Source organism: Cynocephalus volans, chromosome 14 (assembly GCF_027409185.1).
Source record: "Cynocephalus volans isolate mCynVol1 chromosome 14, mCynVol1.pri, whole genome shotgun sequence".
Taxonomy (NCBI): domain Eukaryota; kingdom Metazoa; phylum Chordata; class Mammalia; order Dermoptera; family Cynocephalidae; genus Cynocephalus; species Cynocephalus volans.
In genome coordinates, this window is record NC_084473.1 from 87769562 (window position 1) to 87794657 (window position 25096).

At 47.4% G+C, this 25096-nt stretch overlaps 2 protein-coding genes across 2 annotated transcripts; both read right to left on the bottom strand.

Moving 5' to 3' along the window:
- Positions 1-7201: 7201 nt before the first annotated feature.
- LOC134362824 (melanoma inhibitory activity protein 2-like) lies at positions 7202-8083 on the bottom strand (the record flags this gene model as incomplete). The annotated part of the gene is made up of 1 exon (XM_063078122.1): positions 7202-8083. A coding segment is annotated over exon 1 (882 nt), but the record flags the coding sequence as incomplete, so codon positions are not given.
- Positions 8084-22684: 14601 nt separating this feature from the next.
- On the bottom strand, positions 22685-23566 carry LOC134362718 (melanoma inhibitory activity protein 2-like; the record flags this gene model as incomplete). Its single annotated transcript, XM_063077930.1, has 1 exon — positions 22685-23566. A coding segment is annotated over exon 1 (882 nt), but the record flags the coding sequence as incomplete, so codon positions are not given.
- Between the last annotated feature and the right edge of the window lie 1530 nt (positions 23567-25096).

A 25096-nucleotide genomic window follows, 5' to 3' on the forward strand; every position in this document is an offset into this window, starting at 1 on the left:
ATTGGGGATGAGGTAAAGAGGAGACAAGGGAGAAAAGGACTTCCAGGGAGGGAGAAAGCAAAGGGCTGGGGAGGGTATAGGAGAGAAATTGTAGCCAGTCGGGGGCTGGATGAGGACGGGAGCAACGAGCTTGGAGAGGGGCAGAGGGAGGCGGGAACAGGGGCAGGGCAGATGGGGACAGAGCAGGGTCGGACAGGGCCTCTGTCCCACCCAAGGGAGCCCAAGCTCTTCCTCGTGCGGATGCATCGCACAAGGAGGGTAAGCGGTGGACACCTAGAGGAACCTGTTGGCCCTGCAGCACAACAGAAGTATGGTTTTGAGAATGAATGAAGGGTGGGTGGGGCATGAGTGGAAAGGGGGTGAGAAGGGAATGGGCAAGATGGGGCCAGGTAAGGTGAAGTCAGGGGACGATCCAGGCCTGGACGCCAGCCTGGGCTCTGAGGCAAGAGCTACAGAAATCCTCAGGCTGAGTCAGGGGAGGACAGACAGCCCCAGGGTTCACCTTGCCCTGTTATGGATTAAAAACAAAGCAGGTGAGGCGGAGGGAGGAGAGAGCTGGGCTCCACCTGCCAGTGCCACTGCTGGGCGGGCTGCTCACAGAACCCAGACCCCGCAAGGTCCCCAAACCTGCCTGCCCTCCTGGGCCCTGAAAACCCCCAATCCCAGCCCTCTCCCTCCCCACCCCCTCAATGTCCCAGCCCCGAGGAATTACGAAGGTGGGAAACTCACCCAATGGACCCTACAGCTTCACGGAGGCGACCCGGGGGATGTGGAAGAGCTGAGTCTCCTCAGAGCTGGTGGAGCTGCAACATCACAGGACAAAAGTCAGTGAGCCTATGGCACAGACTCTCAGCCCCAACACAGGAACAAACCCGGAGCCCTGATGCTCCCACCTCAGAAGCCCCCCAGGGGACAGGGATGTTCTGCAGCAAGAAGGACTGGGGCAGACATGTGGGAGAACTTCCTGGCCCTGGAGCTCCTCAGAGTGTGTGGCTCTTCAGGGCGAGGCCATGAGCCTCCTCTGCCTGGAGGAGGGGCTGTGGCAGGGGGCCGGGCCCGGTGGCTGGAAGGACACCTTCCCAGGCCCCGATGCTCCCCGCAGCCCTGGCAGCTCTGGAGCCTGATGGTGGCGATGGTTGCACAAGAGTGTGACTGTAAATACACACTTAGGAATGCTTAAGATGGCACATTTTATGTTACATGTATTTTACCATAATTTTTTAAAAAGTGGTTGGAAGAGGGAACACTTGAGGAAACTTTCAAGTTTTCCATATTATTTGACTCTTCACATGAGAACGTGTTCATGGAACCCTTGCATGTGTAAATAAGACAAAGGGGAAAACTAATCATATAAAAAAAAAAAAGAAGAGAAATTTGCATGGCTCCCGGGAAGGAAAGGGAGGGAAGGAGGAGAGAGGGGAGAGAGGGCATCAGCCGGGAGCGGCACCTGAAAGTCAGAGAAGGGAGCCTTATGGAACGGCAGGAGAGGGTTCTGGAGAGAAAGGAACACCTAGAGGGGCTTTTTAAGTTGTCTGGCCGAGGACGTGTGCCTCTATACAAGAGCAAAGCCACTGCCAGCCAGTCCCTCAGGACAGCGATTCGCTTTGCCAATGAACATGCTCAAAAAATATTTGAAAAGCTTATCTTATTTAAGATATTGCTTATCGATCTTCCCTGAAAATCCCAGTGAGGAGCCTCAAGTTGCCCACAACCCTCCTCCTGTTACGACGAACACCACACCATCCATCATATGCACAAGAGGGCAGGGATGGCCCTCTGCAACCCAGGGCGTCCCCAGAGGCTGGGGGATTCTGTAACAGAGTGAAGAGTGAGGACGCAGCCTGGAAAGCTAGTCCTGGGGAGAGAGTGGAAGCTGCTCCTCAGAAGGGGAACCTGGGCTGTGCCCACATGGCTCTGAGAGGCTGACGGCCAGCATCCTAGGGATGACCCCCGCTCTGAGGAGCGCGGCCGTTGTGCACACAGGAAATGGCACAACCTCGTTTCTTTTGAAAGAGAACTGTTTCCTGGGCTCTTATGTCCTGGGAGTGCCTGACCCTGTCCAGGCTGCCCACTGTACACACACAGCACTCAGGGAACAGCACCACCACAAGCCGCAGCCCCCCACAACACCGACCTTAACTTCAAAGGCCTGTCGGGGGTGGAGATGGGGACGAGCCACAAGGAGGCCTAATGTTGCCTCAGTGAATCAGTGAATAGAGCCGTTTTATTTCTGGTCCTCCACGGGGCATTTTATATGAGCAGGATGTTAAAACACCCAGAAATCAAGATCACTATCTTCTAACATGTAATAAGATTAAATCTGGTAGCACCATACGAACTTTCAAATAGATAGGTATCAGAATCTTTAACTATTTGGGGGAAAAAAACATGAGATATTGCCTACGCTATCATTACAACTCTAAAAATATGAAATAAATAAGCAAGAACTAGAAAAAACGGAAAAGTGTCAGGGTAATGGGATTTGGGGATGTTTGTCTTTTTCTTTTTTTTTTCTTTTTTTTTTTTTTTTTGGTGTTTTTGGTGTCATACCACGACCAGTGTTTGCTGAATGCCTACTCAACAGTTTCTCATTTAAGCTTCACAACAACCCGCAGCAAAGATGTTACCTGCGTTCTATGGATGAGCAAACACGAGCACAGCTAGGGAAAAAGAGATCACTGGAGATAAGTGCAGCAGCGCTGGCTCTCCACCCTGGGCCCGTCTTTCCCTTTGTCCCCACGAAGTGGCGCAATTTACAAGGAGGTGCCCTCTACTGGGCTCAAATCAGTAGTTTGGATATTAGAATCCTGTTCAATATTTTAGATTGCACTTATCCATATCGAAAAGGCAGAGGTTAGACTGGGAAATGCAGGAGCTGACGTGTGTATAAAGGGATGTGAAAAGAACTCAGTATGACTTACAGCAGCAGTTCTCAGACTTGTTGGTCTTATGGACTCTTTGCACTCAAAATTATTGCGGTCCCCAAAGAACTTTTACGTGGGTGAGTTATATCTATTGATATTTATCATATTAAAAATTGTAACAGAAAAATTTTCAAGTATTTATTAATTCCTTTGAAAATAGCACAAATAAATCCCCTAAGTATATCTTATAAAAATAACTGTTTTCCAAAAGAAAACAAAAAACTAGTTAGAAGAGTAACATTATTCTGCATTTGTCAAATCCCTTTAATATCTGAGGGAATAAAGCTAGATGTGGAGCACAAGAGAGTGATGACAAGCTGACACCTGCCAGGGACCTCTTCTTCTGTCTATCTCTGAATCTGCCTGAGAAAAGATCTGTAGATGGTTATGGCCACAGCCTCATTTCCACTTTTCAAATATGGTGCAAGTTTCTTTCTTGGCCAATTCTAATCTGGAAGAATAGAAGGAAGGGAATTGTGGAAAATGTAATTAATTCCCAGCTTAGCTGCAATGACAGAGTACAAACCACCAGAGTGGAATGCCACATATTGTCTTTTTTCTAAGGCATAAATATGACACTTACCAAATTATTTTCTAGATAAGAAGTATCAAAGAATTTTCTAGAGAATTTTCCCCTATTTTACAAAAAAAATGCAAAAAATGAGAAGAAAATCTCATTTATTTAGTTAATGCATACCACCCACATAGGCTCTATAGTGTAGAATGATTTTTTTTTTCTCAAGGATTAAAACTCTTAACGTTACGGTCACATGGAAATCATCCTTAATTTTAACCTAAACATTGCTTGGTGCATATTCTTCAGATATTTCAAGCAAAAATTAGCAGTAATGTATTATTTTTATCATCAGAAAAATGTTAACTGTCAATCATACACACACATGCATAAACATATAATAAACACATCTCCATGTACGAGGGCACTTCAAAAAGCTCAGGGAAGATTCATATTACCTTTCAATGCTATTTTTCCACAAACATTTTGAAGTCCTCAGATACCTGTATATGCAGGATTTCATATGGCTTTCTACCTGTATACAGTGCTCACTGTTTTCTATTCATAAAAAGTTTAAATTAGAACCGTAGAAGCATCACTATGCCCTCCTTACAGGTTTCTTCCTAGATAGTAAAGGACTATGAAACACATAAACACTGGTTAATAATATGCTTCATCTTCTTATCATATCTTCTCACCACAGACTTTTCCATTGCGGTATGTATAGAGGCTTAGATTTCATGTTTTAAGAGCATAAAAATATCCATCGACAGCAAGTTTTTATAAATAGAGGGTCTTGAAGGGTCTTAGATCCACAAATTTTTTTTGGTATCTTAAAAAATGTATTATTTTGTTTAACTGACACCTAACAATTGTACATATTTATGGGGTACATTGTGATTGTTTTACTTAAAAAACTAGCTGATTTTATTATTATTATCAAGACCAAACAAGTCTTTAAATCAATGAAAACTTAATTAAGCATAAAGTTACTTTCACATTTGTCTACAACGACAGTAAATACAGTTCTTGGCAAAAAGACACAGCCCTTGGAGTTTAAAACATCCCCAACTGCAAGATTACCTAAATAAAATTCCCATTATTGTTTATGCAATAGTGGATTAGTTAATCAAATTTAAATAATTATACAATCTAGGATAAAATAAAACGGAAACAATTTACTCATAAAATTCATATGTAAATCATCTTTATTTAAAAACTAGTATCCTGAGAATTATAATTCCATCAAGCTTCAATTTGAGCAAAAAAAGTAGGTAGTTCCTTAAACTGAAAATAAAAGATAAGTCAAAACTATTTATGAAGAGAGACCAAAAATATCATCAGGTTTCTTGCTGTGGTTCTGGATTTCAGGAGCAGACTCATTTGAGAGCGGAATCGACCCTGAAGGGAACTCACCCCTACTTTCAGAAGGTGGGGATGGAGGTTCAAATCCAGCTCTTAGAGGAACATAAGGAGGAAAACCCCTCAGTGAAAAGACATTTCTCATTGCAAATGGAGGTGGTGGCTGGACGGGGAAAACACCTGGTAGAAAATAATTTCGAGGAGCTCCATACATGCTTCCTGGAGGAGGTGGAGGAAAAGGAGGTTCTCTCCTCATGAATGGACCCCTCATATCCACTGGAAACAATGGACCTCTGATTGCAGGAAAAGGTGGAGGAGCAAAGCCAGGGCCAGTTGCTTCACTTTCAGCAGGCACAGATGAATGAGGCACATTTACATTACCAAGGTCGTCTTTGGTATCATTTCTACCGGATTCCGTTTGTGAAGACTTTGGCCCATCCACTTTATCCACAGAAGGCATATTAAAACTTTTGAGTTCTGCTGGTCCAGACGGTCCACCAGGATTAGAATCAAGTCTGTCTTCCCTTTGTGGAAGAAGAGCTGGATCAGAACATGGTTGGCCTGGTGGAGGGATCACCGTCCTCCGGTGCTGTTCCCGTGGAGGTGACGGGAACCCAGATGGAGGTGGTGGCCGGACAGGGAAAACCCTTGGTAGAAAATAATTTCGAGGAGCTCCATACATGCTTCCTGGAGGAGGTGGAGGAAAAGGAGGTTCTCTTCTCATGAATGGACCCCTCATATCCACTGGAAACAATGGACCTCTGATTGCAGGAAAAGGTGGAGGAGCAAAGCCAGGGCCAGTTGCTTCACTTTCAGCAGGCACAGATGAATGAGGCACATTTACATTACCAAGGTCGTCTTTGGTATCATTTCTACCGGATTCCGTTTGTGAAGACTTTGGCCCATCCACTTTATCCACAGAAGGCATATTAAAACTTCTGAGATCTGCTGGTCCAGACGGTCCACCAGGATTAGAATCGAATCCGTCTTGACTTCGTGGAAGAAGAGCTGGATCAGAACATGGTTGGCCTGGTGGAGGGATCACCATCCTCCGGTGCTGTTCCCGTGGAGGTGACAGGAACCCAGATGGAGGTGGTGGCCGGACAGGGAAAACCCTTGGTAGAAAATAATTTCGAGGAGCTCCATACATGCTTCCTGGAGGAGGTGGAGGAAAAGGAGGTTCTCTTCTCATGAATGGACCCCTCATATCCACTGGAAACAATGGACCTCTGATTGCAGGAAAAGGTGGAGGAGCAAAGCCAGGGCCAGTTGCTTCACTTTCAGCAGGTCCAGATGAATGAGGCACATTTACATTACCAAGGTCGTCTTTGGTATCATTTCTACTGGATTCCGTTTGTGAAGCCTGTGGCCCATCCACTTTATCCACAGAAGGCATATTAAAACTTTTGAGTTCTGCTGGTCCAGACGGTCCACCAGGATTAGAATCAAGTCTGTCTTCCCTTTGTGGAAGAAGAGCTGGATCAGAACATGGGTGGCCTGGTGGAGGGATCACCATCCTCTGGTGCTGTTCCCATGGAGGTGACAGGAACGCAGAAGGTGCTCCATGAGAATCGGTTAACCTATCACAGCCCGATTCTCCTCTTTCATTGGTCATCTGATGGTCCAGAGTATTCTCTGGGCCTCTTGAGCCTCTTCCTCCTCCTCGCCCTGGAGTCAAAGGTGCGAGTCCGAGTGGAGAGAGAAAAGCTCTCGTTTCGGATGAAGGTCGACCCACTGGTGAGGCACCACATGGGGAATGCTCTCCGCCAAATGCTGTATTTGGAACATCAAGTGCAGAAGGATCTTTTTTGAAAAGTTCAAATTTAAACTCTTTTTCAGCTAATTTTTCTCTCTTGTAAACATTTACTTTCCTTAAATACCTGAGGTGTCTTTCAGCAGTCTCAGCTGCCACCCAGCTGCCATGCGCTTCTTTCTCATAGGCCGTCAACTGCCCTTGATAAGAACGAACGCTTCTCTCCAATTCTCCTTCCACATCTCCGGCTCGCCTTCTGTAGGTCTCCAGTTCCTCAGCCGCATGGCTCATCTTCTCTTCTACTTTGGAAAGTTCCTCCTCCTTCTCTAACCGGTCCTTTTCCTCTACTATTAATTTCCTGTGGAGTTTCATTCCATTTTCTTGATACAGTTCAGTCATTACTTGAAGTTTCTGCCGAAGCTTCTGATTTTCACTTTCCAACTGTGTGTTTTCTGACTGTAAAGATGCTCGTTCAGTCTGGAGATCTGTAATATGCTCTGTAAGCTCTTCCTTTCTTTTATCTACTTCAGACAACTGAGTGTAAATTTGGTTTCTTTCTCCTTCTAGGGTTTTGAAAGAAGCATGTAACCTAGCAGCGTGAATCAGTTTCTTCAAAGCTCCTTCTGGTGGATCATCTAAGCGAGCACCATTTTGTGATTCACTCTTCATCTCCAATTCCAAGTCATCAGCCATCATGTCTTCTCCAAGCACAGCAGCCCAGTCTGTCATCTTGAGCAAGCGTTCAGTCAGAGACTTGATGTGATTTTCTTTCTCACTCAGAACTTGTTCTGCGTGGACTCTGGAGTCTTCAAATGTTATTTTCTGTTTATGAAGTTCACTCACTTGTTCTTTCAATACTTCCGCTTCTTGTAAAAGCTGTTTCTGGCTTTCCCGAAGTTGGGAATTTTCATTCAAGGCATCTTTTATTGCCACCTTCAGACGTTCTTCATTCATTTGAAATATTTTGCAGATTAGTTTGGCTTCAGCTACTTGTGACTGGATGGATTTCGATTCATCTTCTAGGGACTGTATCCTTTTTGAAATATCTGCCACCAATTCGTCTTGCTCACAATGTTTAGATTTCTGTTCTTTTAATTCTATTGCTAGAGAGACTATTTCATCCTCAAGTTTAGATTTGGACCTGCTCAGCTTTCCATAGGTTGCCTCCAAGCTTTGTGCTTCTGTTGACTCCTTCTCAAAGCTGGCACCCTTCACAGCTGACTCTAAGCCTTCATACTCCTCTTGAACAACGCTGAGTTTGTCAAGTAGTTTACATTTTTCTTCAATTAGTCCAGAAAGCTTTTCAGCAAGTCTTTTCTCTCTTCCTACATACAGCCGGCTTCTCACCGATCGAACACTTCTCCACAAAAACAAGAGAATCAAAAATGCAGTAAGAGCCACACATGTCACCAGTTCCCATGGAAAACCAGGGCCCGGTCTCAGGTCTTCAGGCCATGCTGCCACAGTCCTGCACAGCTCTCCCAGGACCAGCCCCAAGTACGGCTGAGGGGCAGCCCCGGGCACCTCCATGCCGCCGAGGCTGCTATGGCTGTGGCCGCGGTAGCCACGGCCTGGCCAGGCCACAACCAGCAGCTGAGACAGCTCTGCGTTCTGTTGGGAACGCAAACCGGCCCCGGCGACAGCGGCAGACACGGCACAGCCGGCCGTGCGGGGAGCCGGGGAGCACTGGTGCCCACCGGCCTCAGGCGTCCCCCACGCACACCCTGGTAACCAGGCCCCTTTGTGACGTCACTTCCGCCACGCGGTTCCGAGCCCGCCCCTGCACGAGCCTGTGACACGCGCTGTCCTCGCCACCCCCCACCTCGGCTCGGTTTCCGCCGGGCCACCTCCGGATTTGAATCCATGTTTATAACGTGTGATGATCAAATCTGGGTAATCAGCGTACTCATCACTCAAATAGTTTTCATTTCTTTGTGTTGGGAAAATTTAAAGTCCTCTCTTTTAGCTATTTGAAATTATCTAATAAATGGGTGCTGACTCTAGTCACCTTACAAAGCTATAGATCACTAGAAATGGTGCCTCCTATCGAGCTGTAACTTTGTATCTGTAACCTCTGCCTTTCACCTCCGCCCCCTACCCTTCCCAGCCTCTAGTAACCACTATTCTGTTTTCTACTTCTAGGGGATCAACTTTTCTTTTGGCAATTTTTTAAAGGAAATTTTGTGATTTTAATTTCTTTCAGAAGAGCATCCTTCCTTAGATATCTGCCAAGAACAAAAGTGTTTTCTTTGGACTAACTTTGCCAAAATAGCCATAGAATGTGGCAATGGAAAGAGCCATGAGACACTCTGGGCTTCACCTGGCCCAACTCTCTCTTTATAGGTAATGGAACAAAGGTCTACAGTAAGTACACTACCTGTCCAGGGTTGTTTAGCTATTTAGTGGCAGAAGAGTGTCATATTTCGAGCTCTGCTGAATGTCAGTGAAATGCTCTTTGTTTAAAAAAAAAACTTCACAGAGGAATATTTTATATATCACGTAATCCACCCATTTCAGGTATGCAATTCACTGAGTTCTAGTAAGTTTATCAAGTTGTGCAGCCATCACCACAAATCAGTTTTAGAACATTTTCACCACACCAATAAGATCTCCTGTACCCAGTTATTTTTTCTTTCAAATTTGATTGGTTATGAATATTCATGGGATACAAAGCTGATTGTCACCGTTCATGCCCAAGCTGTGATGGCCAGATTCATACTGACCGCATGCCCGTTACATTTATTGTATCGCATTTAATGACTTTCATATGTTGAACCATCCTTGTATCCCTGGGATGAATCCCACTTCAGGTGCCTGAAACCTCTGCCAAGTTTCCCTTTTTGGTGCCCATCGGAGCTAGCCTGTGCCACTGGTTCCCATGGAAACAGATCCCTGAGACACCTCCTGCCTTGCAGCATGGACAAAGCACTTGCTCGCCCTTTCCTTTTTTTTTTTTTTTAGCCAGCCACTTAGCTACAACTTTCAGGTCCCCAGGGGAATAAAAGGAGGACTGTTCCAGAGGGGAGGCAGCTGCCCAGGTGTCTGGCCCAAGCTTCCAGCCCACCCTGCCCCCTGAGGAAACGGGGGGAAAGCCTCAGGTCAGGGCACAGCTCCCCAGGAGCCCCTTGGCCTTTCAAGGCCAGGACAGCCCTGCTCCTGTGGCTCCCAGCACACTTCCAGGAGCCCGGACGCGCTGAGCGTTTGGAGTCTTCACGGTGGACTTGGGAGGAAGGTGTCTTTATCTCACTCTATGGATGATGACAGGGAGGAGACCCAGAAAAGTAAAAGGGTTTGCCCAAGTCACAGGCTAGAAAGTGACAAAGCCGGGACATAAAGCCTGTTCCTTTCATCCCAAAGCGAGCATGGCGGTCAAGATCCCCCCCAACCGATGATACACCCATGTTTCATACGTCAGCTTGGAGACTTGCTGATCACACTGCCCAAGACAGGCCTGGCCTTCCTTACTGTATGAACTGAAAAGGTAGGACCAGAGAAGCCCACCCCCAAACCAGTGCTGCCCTCTGGAGAGTCACCCTCCCACTGCTCAGAGGCGCTTTCTTCGAAGTTAACAAGCTGTGCAACCAAGGTCAGGACGACTGCCCTGCCCACTGGGCGCCCCCCCCCGGCCCTGGGGCCTTGGGAACCTCCCACTGCAGCAGCCAGCCTGGAGGGTTCCCCTCATACAACACAGATGTGAACGTGCCTGCCCCCTGCCATGACCCTCCCCCTGCCACTGGGTCCCTTTCCGGGCAGGAGGGAATGGGGATCGAGGACGCCTGAGTAGGCTCCTTGCATCGGCCTCAGCGGTGGCCGTGCTGTGGGCACATGGCCATTAGCAAAGTCCCCAAGAGAGAGTCAGTTTTGCAAGAGTCTTTCGCAGCTATCAGACCCAGAAAAGGGGAGGAAGGCTGCAGGAGTGCTTGCCCTGTTAGCTACGAGCTTGAGCCTGATGGGTTGGAACTGTGGTTTTCCTCCCACGGTGGCAGGAGCCCGAGGCCAGGGCAGTTTGGAAGTGGAAAGGGAAGGAATCATTTCAAGCCTGGATGAAGCCTGCGTTTCCTTATGTTGCAATAACTGAGCACTTCACACTGGAGGCGGCGGTAACGAGACGCGTTAGCTGACCAGGGTCTCTTACTCTCATCCTAGGCAGGGGAGGGGCTTGGCAAGCCCCACCCACAAGTCTTGGGGTCTTCTGGACCTTCCTCATGACCCCCTCCACTCCAGGCCCAAGTTCAAATCCCTCCTACCCAGGACCCCAAGCTGGCAGGTGGAGCCCTTCCGTATCTTTTCCTCAGGCCCTTTCTACTGTTGGGCCTGGCTGAGGGCCAGAGAGAGAGAAATTCCCCCTCAGGGTTTGGGCCCTGCCCCACCAAGAGCCCCTGCCTGTGAGCAAGGCCCCTCTGGGAGGGGGTGCGTCTCACCTTGCACGCGGTGTCCGCTCTTTAAAGAAGCTCAATAAACACCTGTTGCCCCACAAAGCCTCCTCTGGATGCCACAGAACTCGGGGATGTCACCAGGACACTGAGCCAGCACAGCTGTGGAACTGGAAACCACTTACAGCAGCTTTATTTGTGTCCACCTCTGGCCCTTGAAACCTCTTCTGCTGGCCAGTCCTCCCACGGCCAGATGGAAACCTGACAGGCCCAGGCTGCTTCTTGGTAGGGAAATACACGTGGTCTCCACCACTTCACATCACACAGCACCGCTCGGCTCACGTCCAGGCCCAACGATAAAAAGGGCCTGACGTCATCGTCAAGTCCCTGGCTTTGAAGTGGAGGCCGCTCCCGCAGCTCCGGCCTGGTGGGGTGGGAAGCCTCGGCCGGGCAGCAGGCGTGGTCAGCCCCCAGCTGAACTGTGCTCTGGGTCTGGCGGAGGTTGAAAGCTACACCTCTTTCTCTCATCGGCATCTCCGAGGGTCTTCAGAGCCCGGCCATTGTTCCCACTGTCCCCCTGACTAGGATATTTTGTGTGGGCCTCAGAGAACCAAGGAGCCCCTGACGGGTAGTGGCAGCCCCACCTTCTCTTGGCCTGCGTCTGTTCACTGTCCAGGCTGCCTCCTGGGACTGGGCCTGTGAGATTCCACGCCGACTCTCTCACACGAGGCCCGCACCTGGGCCGTCAGCCCTCTCCTCAGCTCCGCCGTCAAAGCAGCCAGCCTGTCTCTTGCCCTCTAGACTTTGGGGTGGGGGTGGGGGTGAGGCATCAGTCCACTGGATTTCTCCACCTGCGGAGGACACCTCAAAGCCTAAAGCCCTCTTCCTCTGGCTTGATGTGAAGGAGGGCATCTCATCTCACCCTCTGGTCTCAGCTCACCTCCCTGAAATCCCCTCCTCTAACCTCAACACCTGACTCCTTGGTACCCTTGGTGTGGGTGAGGGTTCAGGCCATCTCTTCTCTAAATGCGGCATCAATGTGGGCAGAGGTCAGGGGCTGGGCGGGGTCATCTCACTGCCGGCCTCCCTCCCCACATGGTGCTGTGGTCACCAGTGTTTGTAAGAAGGTTGGACGCTAACTGCTCCATGCTTGTCCAGAAAGTGCAAGGAAGGATTTGGGACCATGGAGAAGGGGCCCGTGGTGTGGACCAGGCTGGCTGCCAGCCTCCTGGTTTGGTCCCTGGCATTTAGGCTCAGAGAGACAGGGTGCTAGGAGGTAAGAGGGGAGGCCCAGAGGGTAGGGAGGGACACTGGCCACAACCACCCAGCGCAGGGCCTCAGGCTGACTCCAGAGAACTCAGTTATGTCCTGAAATGCCACCATCGTACGTTGATTCCTTTGGGTAAGTATTGCCTTTGCTATGCAGCCCACATCCAGTCTCTGCATCCTAGTTTCTCAGCCATCAGGTAGATAAGCAACAAGTCCTGTCTCTCGGTTGATCCTTGTAAAGCGTTTAACACGGTTCCTGGTTGATACTCATAGCTCGATAAATAAATGTTAACTCACACTGCTTGTCCCTTCGGGTAGCATGGGCAGGCTCTCGCCCACCAGGCGACCCTCCCTTAGCACAACTCGGCCAGCTGGAGCTACCCTGGCCAGTCACCTGAGACCTCGGATGCCTTGGCCCATCTGGCATTTCTTTGGCAGAATCTTCCATGGGGCATTTTGCTGGGTGGCAAGGCTGGAGCGTCTGGCACAACTCCCAGGGTCCCCAGTCTGTCACTTCTCCTGCCACAGAGACAGCAAGGACACTTGGTTCAAATCTCCTTGGAGACAGGGCCTGCTCCCACACACCCACAGGGAATGGGGACTGGCAGTGCCACCAGGAGGAAACCTTCAGGGCCACTAGGACCAGGGGACCTGAATCCAAAGTCTGGCGGAGCTTCAACTTATGAGAACTTGAACCAGCCGTGTAACTTCCTGGAACTTCATCTGCTCAACCACAGATGATAATTCACCCCCTTCAGAGACGTCTGAGATTGTGACCTTGAAGGGGCTCTGCTTCACATATACAGTAGCATTAGCATTGTAGAATTCCAGGATTTTAAAACCAGAGAAAGAGGCAATCTATTTTTCTCTGTGGCTATTTCTGTTTCTTTATCCACTGCCGAGTGCCACCCCCTCCCCAGGTGACCAGTGCCCACAGTGATGCTCTCCAAACGAACCTCCTTTGTAAAGCCAGTGTTCAATTGGCTGGGCCAATGTTCCTGGATACTAAATTCCAAAAGTGGCAGCCTTTTCCCATTCACAGGGTGGGGAAGATCAAAGTCAATTTTTTAGGACCACTATTTCTGACAATGATGGACCAGATCACTTGGACCAAATTCCTAGCTGAGGACAACTTAAAAAGCTGCTCAAATGTGTGTGTGTGTGTGTGTGTGTGTGTGTGTGTGTGTGTGTGTGTATGTGTTTGTGTGTATACACATACATTCATTCTGAGCAGCTTTTTAAGTGACATATATTTATTTTTTTAAAATATATATATATACATATATTTATATACATATATATATATACACACATATATATATATATATATATATATTTAAGTCTGACTGAGGGTATCAGGAAGCAAACAGGGCAGTGAGGAATCACAGGCCAAGATCTGCGAAAGAAGGAAACCCAGAAACATGTGCCTGGCTTCTGGGGCTACTTTCTCCCTAGAGGGTCTGCTGATTCCCGAAGACACTGTAAAGATGCTGAGCAGGGCTTTCAGCAACTTGTGGGGCTAAAAACTAGGTCCACCAAGAGGAGGGTGTGCCTGGCAAATCTTTCATGCTTTGTGTTTGGACCCCAGAGGGCTTCGCCCTAGGAGTATGAATGAATCAGAGGTAGATCAGCCCTCAAGGCACTGCGAATCATCTCATTTCCTGCAAGTGGATTAAAGTGATCCTAGTGTGCTAGATCCTAAGCACCTGCTGCATGTAAACATAATCCTCACAGAGGAAGATAAGTTCATCCTAGGCCTCAAGTTATTTCTCCAGGTTTTCCGATACAATACGTGGTACTCAATCAAAAATAACCAGGTATGTGAGGAGAAGAGACAGAACTAATAAACATAACCAAGAGAAACAACAGACACTAGAAACAGATTCATGGGGACTCCATAGAAGGGAGTTACTGAACTTTAAAATAACTATGTTTAATATGCTCAAATATATAAAAGATGAGATAGGCAACTTTGATAGAGAACTGGAAATGATTTTTTTAGTTGTTTCTTTTTCATTCGTTTTAATCTCATCAATTGCAATTTAAAATGCCGGGCGCTACTTTCCCTGCACAGGGCAACAGATGAGTAACAAGCAAAGAAACCCCTGGGAAAAGACAAAAGGAGGCAAGTGTTTTGCATTCAAGGACACTCGTCTGAGAATGTGCTTGCAGCAGTGACAATACATTGCATGTGCACCATTTCTAATCCTAGTAGAAAATCTGTTACTGGCTTATAAGGTGCAATTAAACATAGACACTCCCTGAGACCCAGCAGACCAGAATCTTAAAGTGCTTTCTGCCTTTGAACAAGAACCCATCTCCCTCTTCCCTTGTGCCCACCCAGACCCAGCTCTGTCCCTGGCCCAGACAGCGATGGCACAGATTATAGCTCCCATCAGCCGAGCGTTTGTTCTCTGCCAGGCCCCTGCCAAGGACTTCCCATGCTTTGTCACAACCTATAGCAGGCTATGACTATTCTCCCCCTCTTATAAATGAAGAAGCTGAGGTTTAGGGAACCCACATAACACGTTCAAGGTGCCCCAGCTAACAAGCGTCACAGCCAGGCTGTGAATCCAGGTCTGCCTGCTCCTGGCGGCATGCTCCCAGGTGGGCCCCACTCCCCATCTGCTGGTTGCTGGAATAATCCCTGGATGCCTAGAGTCAGAGGAGGCCTTGGAATTCTCCTCTCCACAAACACTCATTAAGACCAACTGTGTACAGGGCCCCAGGCTGGGAGACCTGGTTTCAAGGACCCAAGGCCAAGGCTTAGGGCAGTGAGAAGACTTTAATGGATCTGAGGTCTCGCTTCTCTTCCTCTTCTTCACTTCCGGAACTCAGGGTCCAGTATGCAGGGATGACACAAAGATAGGCTAGGGAGGACCCTAGGCCACATGCACAGGATAGAGAGAATAGTGCAAAATCCTGTTCTGGCCACCAGATCCCTCCTGAGAAAGCTGGGTAGGGGCCACTATGGCCCAGGTCCCGAGTCCTTCCCTTGGGAGCCAGTGGCCAGAGAGGAGCTGAGGGCCAGCACTACCGTTTCTAACCCGAGTACAGGCAGACAGGAAGGCTCAGCCTTCAGACAGGCCTTCCTCACCCCACCGGGGGCCAACAAATCCACACTGGGGCTTGTGGAGGGTCCACGCCTTGGGGCAGTGAAGGGCTGGGGCCATGAGACAGAGCCCGCAGCCAGCCCAGACATGGGCCATGGTGGCCTCTGCCTGCTTGGTGGCTTTACCTGATTAGTTTGGTTGGGCAGGAGGGGTCCCTGGGGGCCAGCAAGGTAGCATTGGGGATGAGGTAAAGAGGAGACAAGGGAGAAAAGGACTTCCAGGGAGGGAGAAAGCAAAGGGCTGGGGAGGGTATAGGAGAGAAATTGTAGCCAGTCGGGGGCTGGATGAGGACGGGAGCAACGAGCTTGGAGAGGGGCAGAGGGAGGCGGGAACAGGGGCAGGGCAGATGGGGACAGAGCAGGGTCGGACAGGGCCTCTGTCCCACCCAAGGGAGCCCAAGCTCTTCCTCGTGCGGATGCATCGCACAAGGAGGGTAAGCGGTGGACACCTAGAGGAACCTGTTGGCCCTGCAGCACAACAGAAGTATGGTTTTGAGAATGAATGAAGGGTGGGTGGGGCATGAGTGGAAAGGGGGTGAGAAGGGAATGGGCAAGATGGGGCCAGGTAAGGTGAAGTCAGGGGACGATCCAGGCCTGGACGCCAGCCTGGGCTCTGAGGCAAGAGCTACAGAAATCCTCAGGCTGAGTCAGGGGAGGACAGACAGCCCCAGGGTTCACCTTGCCCTGTTATGGATTAAAAACAAAGCAGGTGAGGCGAGGGAGGAGAGAGCTGGGCTCCACCTGCCAGTGCCACTGCTGGGCGGGCTGCTCACAGAACCCAGACCCCGCAAGGTCCCCAAACCTGCCTGCCCTCCTGGGCCCTGAAAACCCCCAATCCCAGCCCTCTCCCTCCCCACCCCCTCAATGTCCCAGCCCCGAGGAATTACGAAGGTGGGAAACTCACCCAATGGACCCTACAGCTTCACGGAGGCGACCCGGGGGATGTGGAAGAGCTGAGTCTCCTCAGAGCTGGTGGAGCTGCAACATCACAGGACAAAAGTCAGTGAGCCTATGGCACAGACTCTCAGCCCCAACACAGGAACAAACCCGGAGCCCTGATGCTCCCACCTCAGAAGCCCCCCAGGGGACAGGGATGTTCTGCAGCAAGAAGGACTGGGGCAGACATGTGGGAGAACTTCCTGGCCCTGGAGCTCCTCAGAGTGTGTGGCTCTTCAGGGCGAGGCCATGAGCCTCCTCTGCCTGGAGGAGGGGCTGTGGCAGGGGGCCGGGCCCGGTGGCTGGAAGGACACCTTCCCAGGCCCCGATGCTCCCCGCAGCCCTGGCAGCTCTGGAGCCTGATGGTGGCGATGGTTGCACAAGAGTGTGACTGTAAATACACACTTAGGAATGCTTAAGATGGCACATTTTATGTTACATGTATTTTACCATAATTTTTTAAAAAGTGGTTGGAAGAGGGAACACTTGAGGAAACTTTCAAGTTTTCCATATTATTTGACTCTTCACATGAGAACGTGTTCATGGAACCCTTGCATGTGTAAATAAGACAAAGGGGAAAACTAATCATATAAAAAAAAAAAAGAAGAGAAATTTGCATGGCTCCCGGGAAGGAAAGGGAGGGAAGGAGGAGAGAGGGGAGAGAGGGCATCAGCCGGGAGCGGCACCTGAAAGTCAGAGAAGGGAGCCTTATGGAACGGCAGGAGAGGGTTCTGGAGAGAAAGGAACACCTAGAGGGGCTTTTTAAGTTGTCTGGCCGAGGACGTGTGCCTCTATACAAGAGCAAAGCCACTGCCAGCCAGTCCCTCAGGACAGCGATTCGCTTTGCCAATGAACATGCTCAAAAAATATTTGAAAAGCTTATCTTATTTAAGATATTGCTTATCGATCTTCCCTGAAAATCCCAGTGAGGAGCCTCAAGTTGCCCACAACCCTCCTCCTGTTACGACGAACACCACACCATCCATCATATGCACAAGAGGGCAGGGATGGCCCTCTGCAACCCAGGGCGTCCCCAGAGGCTGGGGGATTCTGTAACAGAGTGAAGAGTGAGGACGCAGCCTGGAAAGCTAGTCCTGGGGAGAGAGTGGAAGCTGCTCCTCAGAAGGGGAACCTGGGCTGTGCCCACATGGCTCTGAGAGGCTGACGGCCAGCATCCTAGGGATGACCCCCGCTCTGAGGAGCGCGGCCGTTGTGCACACAGGAAATGGCACAACCTCGTTTCTTTTGAAAGAGAACTGTTTCCTGGGCTCTTATGTCCTGGGAGTGCCTGACCCTGTCCAGGCTGCCCACTGTACACACACAGCACTCAGGGAACAGCACCACCACAAGCCGCAGCCCCCCACAACACCGACCTTAACTTCAAAGGCCTGTCGGGGGTGGAGATGGGGACGAGCCACAAGGACGCCTAATGTTGCCTCAGTGAATCAGTGAATAGAGCCGTTTTATTTCTGGTCCTCCACGGGGCATTTTATATGAGCAGGATGTTAAAACACCCAGAAATCAAGATCACTATCTTCTAACATGTAATAAGATTAAATCTGGTAGCACCATACGAACTTTCAAATAGATAGGTATCAGAATCTTTAACTATTTGGGGGAAAAAAACATGAGATATTGCCTACGCTATCATTACAACTCTAAAAATATGAAATAAATAAGCAAGAACTAGAAAAAACGGAAAAGTGTCAGGGTAATGGGATTTGGGGATGTTTGTCTTTTTCTTTTTTTTTTCTTTTTTTTTTTTTTTTTTGGTGTTTTTGGTGTCATACCACGACCAGTGTTTGCTGAATGCCTACTCAACAGTTTCTCATTTAAGCTTCACAACAACCCGCAGCAAAGATGTTACCTGCGTTCTATGGATGAGCAAACACGAGCACAGCTAGGGAAAAAGAGATCACTGGAGATAAGTGCAGCAGCGCTGGCTCTCCACCCTGGGCCCGTCTTTCCCTTTGTCCCCACGAAGTGGCGCAATTTACAAGGAGGTGCCCTCTACTGGGCTCAAATCAGTAGTTTGGATATTAGAATCCTGTTCAATATTTTAGATTGCACTTATCCATATCGAAAAGGCAGAGGTTAGACTGGGAAATGCAGGAGCTGACGTGTGTATAAAGGGATGTGAAAAGAACTCAGTATGACTTACAGCAGCAGTTCTCAGACTTGTTGGTCTTATGGACTCTTTGCACTCAAAATTATTGCGGTCCCCAAAGAACTTTTACGTGGGTGAGTTATATCTATTGATATTTATCATATTAAAAATTGTAACAGAAAAATTTTCAAGTATTTATTAATTCCTTTGAAAATAGCACAAATAAATCCCCTAAGTATATCTTATAAAAATAACTGTTTTCCAAAAGAAAACAAAAAACTAGTTAGAAGAGTAACATTATTCTGCATTTGTCAAATCCCTTTAATATCTGAGGGAATAAAGCTAGATGTGGAGCACAAGAGAGTGATGACAAGCTGACACCTGCCAGGGACCTCTTCTTCTGTCTATCTCTGAATCTGCCTGAGAAAAGATCTGTAGATGGTTATGGCCACAGCCTCATTTCCACTTTTCAAATATGGTGCAAGTTTCTTTCTTGGCCAATTCTAATCTGGAAGAATAGAAGGAAGGGAATTGTGGAAAATGTAATTAATTCCCAGCTTAGCTGCAATGACAGAGTACAAACCACCAGAGTGGAATGCCACATATTGTCTTTTTTCTAAGGCATAAATATGACACTTACCAAATTATTTTCTAGATAAGAAGTATCAAAGAATTTTCTAGAGAATTTTCCCCTATTTTACAAAAAAAATGCAAAAAATGAGAAGAAAATCTCATTTATTTAGTTAATGCATACCACCCACATAGGCTCTATAGTGTAGAATGATTTTTTTTTTCTCAAGGATTAAAACTCTTAACGTTACGGTCACATGGAAATCATCCTTAATTTTAACCTAAACATTGCTTGGTGCATATTCTTCAGATATTTCAAGCAAAAATTAGCAGTAATGTATTATTTTTATCATCAGAAAAATGTTAACTGTCAATCATACACACACATGCATAAACATATAATAAACACATCTCCATGTACGAGGGCACTTCAAAAAGCTCAGGGAAGATTCATATTACCTTTCAATGCTATTTTTCCACAAACATTTTGAAGTCCTCAGATACCTGTATATGCAGGATTTCATATGGCTTTCTACCTGTATACAGTGCTCACTCTTTTCTATTCATAAAAAGTTTAAATTAGAACCGTAGAAGCATCACTATGCCCTCCTTACAGGTTTCTTCCTAGATAGTAAAGGACTATGAAACACATAAACACTGGTTAATAATATGCTTCATCTTCTTATCATATCTTCTCACCACAGACTTTTCCATTGCGGTATGTATAGAGGCTTAGATTTCATGTTTTAAGAGCATAAAAATATCCATCGACAGCAAGTTTTTATAAATAGAGGGTCTTGAAGGGTCTTAGATCCACAAATTTTTTTTGGTATCTTAAAAAATGTATTATTTTGTTTAACTGACACCTAACAATTGTACATATTTATGGGGTACATTGTGATTGTTTTACTTAAAAAACTAGCTGATTTTATTATTATTATCAAGACCAAACAAGTCTTTAAATCAATGAAAACTTAATTAAGCATAAAGTTACTTTCACATTTGTCTACAACGACAGTAAATACAGTTCTTGGCAAAAAGACACAGCCCTTGGAGTTTAAAACATCCCCAACTGCAAGATTACCTAAATAAAATTCCCATTATTGTTTATGCAATAGTGGATTAGTTAATAAAATTTAAATAATTATACAATCTAGGATAAAATAAAACGGAAACAATTTACTCATAAAATTCATATGTAAATCATCTTTATTTAAAAACTAGTATCCTGAGAATTATAATTCCATCAAGCTTCAATTTGAGCAAAAAAAGTAGGTAGTTCCTTAAACTGAAAATAAAAGATAAGTCAAAACTATTTATGAAGAGAGACCAAAAATATCATCAGGTTTCTTGCTGTGGTTCTGGATTTCAGGAGCAGACTCATTTGAGAGCGGAATCGACCCTGAAGGGAACTCACCCCTACTTTCAGAAGGTGGGGATGGAGGTTCAAATCCAGCTCTTAGAGGAACATAAGGAGGAAAACCCCTCAGTGAAAAGACATTTCTCATTGCAAATGGAGGTGGTGGCTGGACGGGGAAAACACCTGGTAGAAAATAATTTCGAGGAGCTCCATACATGCTTCCTGGAGGAGGTGGAGGAAAAGGAGGTTCTCTCCTCATGAATGGACCCCTCATATCCACTGGAAACAATGGACCTCTGATTGCAGGAAAAGGTGGAGGAGCAAAGCCAGGGCCAGTTGCTTCACTTTCAGCAGGCACAGATGAATGAGGCACATTTACATTACCAAGGTCGTCTTTGGTATCATTTCTACCGGATTCCGTTTGTGAAGACTTTGGCCCATCCACTTTATCCACAGAAGGCATATTAAAACTTTTGAGTTCTGCTGGTCCAGACGGTCCACCAGGATTAGAATCAAGTCTGTCTTCCCTTTGTGGAAGAAGAGCTGGATCAGAACGTGGTTGGCCTGGTGGAGGGATCACCGTCCTCCGGTGCTGTTCCCGTGGAGGTGACAGGAACCCAGATGGAGGTGGTGGCCGGACAGGGAAAACCCTTGGTAGAAAATAATTTCGAGGAGCTCCATACATGCTTCCTGGAGGAGGTGGAGGAAAAGGAGGTTCTCTTCTCATGAATGGACCCCTCATATCCACTGGAAACAATGGACCTCTGATTGCAGGAAAAGGTGGAGGAGCAAAGCCAGGGCCAGTTGCTTCACTTTCAGCAGGCACAGATGAATGAGGCACATTTACATTACCAAGGTCGTCTTTGGTATCATTTCTACCGGATTCCGTTTGTGAAGACTTTGGCCCATCCACTTTATCCACAGAAGGCATATTAAAACTTCTGAGATCTGCTGGTCCAGACGGTCCACCAGGATTAGAATCGAATCCGTCTTGACTTCGTGGAAGAAGAGCTGGATCAGAACATGGTTGGCCTGGTGGAGGGATCACCATCCTCCGGTGCTGTTCCCGTGGAGGTGACAGGAACCCAGATGGAGGTGGTGGCCGGACAGGGAAAACCCTTGGTAGAAAATAATTTCGAGGAGCTCCATACATGCTTCCTGGAGGAGGTGGAGGAAAAGGAGGTTCTCTTCTCATGAATGGACCCCTCATATCCACTGGAAACAATGGACCTCTGATTGCAGGAAAAGGTGGAGGAGCAAAGCCAGGGCCAGTTGCTTCACTTTCAGCAGGTCCAGATGAATGAGGCACATTTACATTACCAAGGTCGTCTTTGGTATCATTTCTACTGGATTCCGTTTGTGAAGACTGTGGCCCATCCACTTTATCCACAGAAGGCATATTAAAACTTTTGAGTTCTGCTGGTCCAGACGGTCCACCAGGATTAGAATCAAGTCTGTCTTCCCTTTGTGGAAGAAGAGCTGGATCAGAACATGGGTGGCCTGGTGGAGGGATCACCATCCTCTGGTGCTGTTCCCATGGAGGTGACAGGAACGCAGAAGGTGCTCCATGAGAATCGGTTAACCTATCACAGCCCGATTCTCCTCTTTCATTGGTCATCTGATGGTCCAGAGTATTCTCTGGGCCTCTTGAGCCTCTTCCTCCTCCTCGCCCTGGAGTCAAAGGTGCGAGTCCGAGTGGAGAGAGAAAAGCTCTCGTTTCGGATGAAGGTCGACCCACTGGTGAGGCACCACATGGGGAATGCTCTCCGCCAAATGCTGTATTTGGAACATCAAGTGCAGAAGGATCTTTTTTGAAAAGTTCAAATTTAAACTCTTTTTCAGCTAATTTTTCTCTCTTGTAAACATTTACTTTCCTTAAATACCTGAGGTGTCTTTCAGCAGTCTCAGCTGCCACCCAGCTGCCATGCGCTTCTTTCTCATAGGCCGTCAACTGCCCTTGATAAGAACGAACGCTTCTCTCCAATTCTCCTTCCACATCTCCGGCTCGCCTTCTGTAGGTCTCCAGTTCCTCAGCCGCATGGCTCATCTTCTCTTCTACTTTGGAAAGTTCCTCCTCCTTCTCTAACCGGTCCTTTTCCTCTACTATTAATTTCCTGTGGAGTTTCATTCCATTTTCTTGATACAGTTCAGTCATTACTTGAAGTTTCTGCCGAAGCTTCTGATTTTCACTTTCCAACTGTGTGTTTTCTGACTGTAAAGATGCTCGTTCAGTCTGGAGATCTGTAATATGCTCTGTAAGCTCTTCCTTTCTTTTATCTACTTCAGACAACTGAGTGTAAATTTGGTTTCTTTCTCCTTCTAGGGTTTTGAAAGAAGCATGTAACCTAGCAGCGTGAATCAGTTTCTTCAAAGCTCCTTCTGGTGGATCATCTAAGCGAGCACCATTTTGTGATTCACTCTTCATCTCCAATTCCAAGTCATCAGCCATCATGTCTTCTCCAAGCACAGCAGCCCAGTCTTTCATCTTGAGCAAGCGTTCAGTCAGAGACTTGATGTGATTTTCTTTCTCACTCAGAACTTGTTCTGCGTGGACTCTGGAGTCTTCAAATGTTATTTTCTGTTTATGAAGTTCACTCACTTGTTCTTTCAATACTTCCGCTTCTTGTAAAAGCTGTTTCTGGCTTTCCCGAAGTTGGGAATTTTCATTCAAGGCATCTTTTATTGCCACCTTCAGACGTTCTTCATTCATTTGAAATATTTTGCAGATTAGTTTGGCTTCAGCTACTTGTGACTGGATGGATTTCGATTCATCTTCTAGGGACTGTATCCTTTTTGAAATATCTGCCACCAATTCGTCTTGCTCACAATGTTTAGATTTCTGTTCTTTTAATTCTATTGCTAGAGAGACTATTTCATCCTCAAGTTTAGATTTGGACCTGCTCAGCTTTCCATAGGTTGCCTCCAAGCTTTGTGCTTCTGTTGACTCCTTCTCAAAGCTGGCACCCTTCACAGCTGACTCTAAGCCTTCATACTCCTCTTGAACAACGCTGAGTTTGTCAAGTAGTTTACATTTTTCTTCAATTAGTCCAGAAAGCTTTTCAGCAAGTCTTTTCTCTCTTCCTACATACAGCCGGCTTCTCACCGATCGAACACTTCTCCACAAAAACAAGAGAATCAAAAATGCAGTAAGAGCCACACATGTCACCAGTTCCCATGGAAAACCAGGGCCCGGTCTCAGGTCTTCAGGCCATGCTGCCACAGTCCTGCACAGCTCTCCCAGGACCAGCCCCAAGTACGGCTGAGGGGCAGCCCCGGGCACCTCCATGCCGCCGAGGCTGCTATGGCTGTGGCCGCGGTAGCCACGGCCTGGCCAGGCCACAACCAGCAGCTGAGACAGCTCTGCGTTCTGTTGGGAACGCAAACCGGCCCCGGCGACAGCGGCAGACACGGCACAGCCGGCCGTGCGGGGAGCCGGGGAGCACTGGTGCCCACCGGCCTCAGGCGTCCCCCACGCACACCCTGGTAACCAGGCCCCTTTGTGACGTCACTTCCGCCACGCGGTTCCGAGCCCGCCCCTGCACGAGCCTGTGACACGCGCTGTCCTCGCCACCCCCCACCTCGGCTCGGTTTCCGCCGGGCCACCTCCGGATTTGAATCCATGTTTATAACGTGTGATGATCAAATCTGGGTAATCAGCGTACTCATCACTCAAATAGTTTTCATTTCTTTGTGTTGGGAAAATTTAAAGTCCTCTCTTTTAGCTATTTGAAATTATCTAATAAATGGGTGCTGACTCTAGTCACCTTACAAAGCTATAGATCACTAGAAATGGTGCCTCCTATCGAGCTGTAACTTTGTATCTGTAACCTCTGCCTTTCACCTCCGCCCCCTACCCTTCCCAGCCTCTAGTAACCACTATTCTGTTTTCTACTTCTAGGGGATCAACTTTTCTTTTGGCAATTTTTTAAAGGAAATTTTGTGATTTTAATTTCTTTCAGAAGAGCATCCTTCCTTAGATATCTGCCAAGAACAAAAGTGTTTTCTTTGGACTAACTTTGCCAAAATAGCCATAGAATGTGGCAATGGAAAGAGCCATGAGACACTCTGGGCTTCACCTGGCCCAACTCTCTCTTTATAGGTAATGGAACAAAGGTCTACAGTAAGTACACTACCTGTCCAGGGTTGTTTAGCTATTTAGTGGCAGAAGAGTGTCATATTTCGAGCTCTGCTGAATGTCAGTGAAATGCTCTTTGTTTAAAAAAAAAACTTCACAGAGGAATATTTTATATATCACGTAATCCACCCATTTCAGGTATGCAATTCACTGAGTTCTAGTAAGTTTATCAAGTTGTGCAGCCATCACCACAAATCAGTTTTAGAACATTTTCACCACACCAATAAGATCTCCTGTACCCAGTTATTTTTTCTTTCAAATTTGATTGGTTATGAATATTCATGGGATACAAAGCTGATTGTCACCGTTCATGCCCAAGCTGTGATGGCCAGATTCATACTGACCGCATGCCCGTTACATTTATTGTATCGCATTTAATGACTTTCATATGTTGAACCATCCTTGTATCCCTGGGATGAATCCCACTTCAGGTGCCTGAAACCTCTGCCAAGTTTCCCTTTTTGGTGCCCATCGGAGCTAGCCTGTGCCACTGGTTCCCATGGAAACAGATCCCTGAGACACCTCCTGCCTTGCAGCATGGACAAAGCACTTGCTCGCCCTTTCCTTTTTTTTTTTTTTTAGCCAGCCACTTAGCTACAACTTTCAGGTCCCCAGGGGAATAAAAGGAGGACTGTTCCAGAGGGGAGGCAGCTGCCCAGGTGTCTGGCCCAAGCTTCCAGC